Raw genomic sequence first — 2,410 nt, 5'->3', positions numbered from 1 at the left:
ATACCCAAGTTCGAACCCCATTGCTGACTATTCGCAACTATTTTCCGAATCTGAACAAAATTTAATTTTGAGAAAATTTGAAATATGAACAAAATTTGAATCTATTTTTTTTAGTTTGAACAAAATTACATGAACAAATTTGAATGTAAACAAAATTTGAATTTAAACAAAAATTTGAAACTGAACAAAAATTGAATGTAAACAAATTTCAGTTATGAACAAAATTTGTATTTGAACGAAAAATTGAATATGAAATTTTTTTAAAAAAGCAGAAAACCGAAGAAACCAAAGAGAAACACGGCAAAAACCGTTGAAGACCAGAGAAAAACGAACCGGAAACAAAAATTGCAACAGAAAAAAAAAAGAAAACCCGCCAGACACCCAGGTACCTGACCCGGCCCATTTAAATCTGCACGCCTGGGCGTGGCTAATATGCCCCGTTAATGGGCTAGAAATAGGATTTTCCTACTCGTTGGGCTAACATCTATCCAAATAAGCATGATACAAAATACATGCCCAGAGGTAAAGACAGTTGCCCCAGAAAAACAAATAGGACCATGGGAAAATTTAGATCGCCAAGATATGATGCACGAAAATGAACTGAGCGGTGGACTGAAAGTTGGAGAAGAGTATACCTTGCCATGTTTTTGAACTCATATTATATTGAAAATACTACAAGCACCTAGGGCTAGGAACATCTTACCATCGAGCACCACTCAGTCTTGTGCAACATTCCTTTTGAGACGTGAACTGAATTAAGGTTGTGAGCTTGACTTCTACTAGTATATGGTGCTACATATTCTCTGATGTGAACTCGCTTAAACCTGTCAGCTAGTGTTACAATTTAATTCGTACTCCACTGTGTGTGTGTGAGAGGGGAACTCTTGGATTTATGTCAATTTAGTTTGATTGTTCTTTTACAGAGAATCATCTTGCACGGCGTTGAGTCCCATTTGGAGCCTGATCATATGACTTCGTGTGAAGCGCCATTTGGGGCAGTCCTGTGGTGTGTCATTTCCGGGTCTTTCTCCGTTTTGGAATGCAGCCATTTGGGGAATTCGGACTTATAAGGCGAAAGATAATGACCTAGTTGAGTCTGCATGCGAGATTTGCAGCCGATCAAAGCAGCTATGGTTTATTTCGGTGCATCGTTCGTGTGTAGGCGGATTGGGATCTACGGTCGGCGGAGCTTTCCAGACGCGCTTCTTTTTCCCGCGTATCTCGGTTGTGTCTCCGTTGTGGTCGAGTTGGTGCTTATGTCAGCGGATGTTCCCAGGCTCTCACCGGATGTGCTGCCTGTGGCGTGGGTGGATGGATCGCGTTCGTGCTTGTAGTTAACCACGGGGAAGACAACTACATAAACTCGGGACCGTGCGGTCCATGGCGTCAAACCAGACACAACCCCAGTTAACCAACCGTGCAACAGAGTTGTAGTTCTTCAAGATGGCGACGAGTGCTCGATCCACCATGGCGATCTTCCTTCTTGTGGCGCTCTCCACAGTCCACATTGCGTCATGTGTGATTAAACGCCCGGGCTCCTTTGACGAGGCCGGCTGCCAATTCATCGGCTACCTTCCCGGCAAGTCCGGCGACTGCGACAGGAACAACAATCCGGACTGCTGCGTGGACGGCCAGCAGTACCAGCAGTTCCTCTGCTCGCCGCCGGTCTCCGCCGCCACGCGGGCCGTCCTGACGCTCAACAGCTTCAGAAAGGGCAAAGACGGTGGCTATCCCTCGGAGTGCGACAACGCCTACCATGAAGACTCGGAGATGGTCATCGCCCTCTCCACGGGCTGGTTCAATGGCATGTCCCGCTGCGGCCACAACATCAAGATCACCGCTAGCGGTGGCACCTCCGTATCGGCCAAGGTGGTTGACGAGTGCGACTCCGTGAAAGGCTGTGATGCCGAACACAACTACGAGAAGCCATGCGCCTATAACGTAGTGGATGCTTCACCGGCGGTGTGGGACGCTCTTGGTCTCGACCAGAACATTGGGATGGTGGACGTTACCTGGTCTGACGAGTAAACAACTCCACCACGTCTTTATACTCCGTTTCGGTGTATCTGTATTCTTTCATTTCTTTTGAAAAATATCATATCATCTTTATGAAAACATTGACATTTCAATCTACACTTACGGAGAGGTTTTAAGTAAATGTAAATTTGTGATTCCCCCAAATTCGCCGAGTGATATAATAAAGATGGACGACCTGATAAGCTAGAGCATATGACATCGCTACGCATACTATCATAGTTCATCATGATGATATACCGTATTACCATATGTTTATGTTAGACACCTATTATAAATATGGACATACTCCCCGCACACACCACTACACTACACGCACACCGTCACATTGTGCTTATTTAAAGTACGAGTTGCGAAGTTTCAAGATTGGCGATAA

At 45.2% G+C, this 2,410-nt stretch overlaps 1 protein-coding gene across 1 annotated transcript; it reads left to right on the top strand.

The window, feature by feature from the left end:
* Positions 1-1,443: 1,443 nt before the first annotated feature.
* Positions 1,444-2,028, top strand: LOC127328845 (putative ripening-related protein 5). The gene has a single exon (XM_051355417.1). It carries the CDS (start codon positions 1,444-1,446, stop codon positions 2,026-2,028), a length of 585 nt encoding a protein of 194 aa, XP_051211377.1.
* The last annotated feature ends 382 nt before the right edge of the window (positions 2,029-2,410 follow it).

This window comes from Lolium perenne, chromosome 2, assembly GCF_019359855.2.
Source record: "Lolium perenne isolate Kyuss_39 chromosome 2, Kyuss_2.0, whole genome shotgun sequence".
Taxonomy (NCBI): Eukaryota; Viridiplantae; Streptophyta; class Magnoliopsida; order Poales; family Poaceae; genus Lolium; species Lolium perenne.
The sequence above is the reverse complement of the archived record's forward strand: the minus strand, read 5'-3'. Positions and strand labels throughout refer to the sequence as shown.

Bases quoted from the DNA above. Each gene is read 5' to 3' on its own strand.
- LOC127328845 (XM_051355417.1), top strand. From the start codon at position 1,444: ATGGCGACGAGTGCTCGATCCACCATGGCGATCTTCCTTCTTGTGGCG.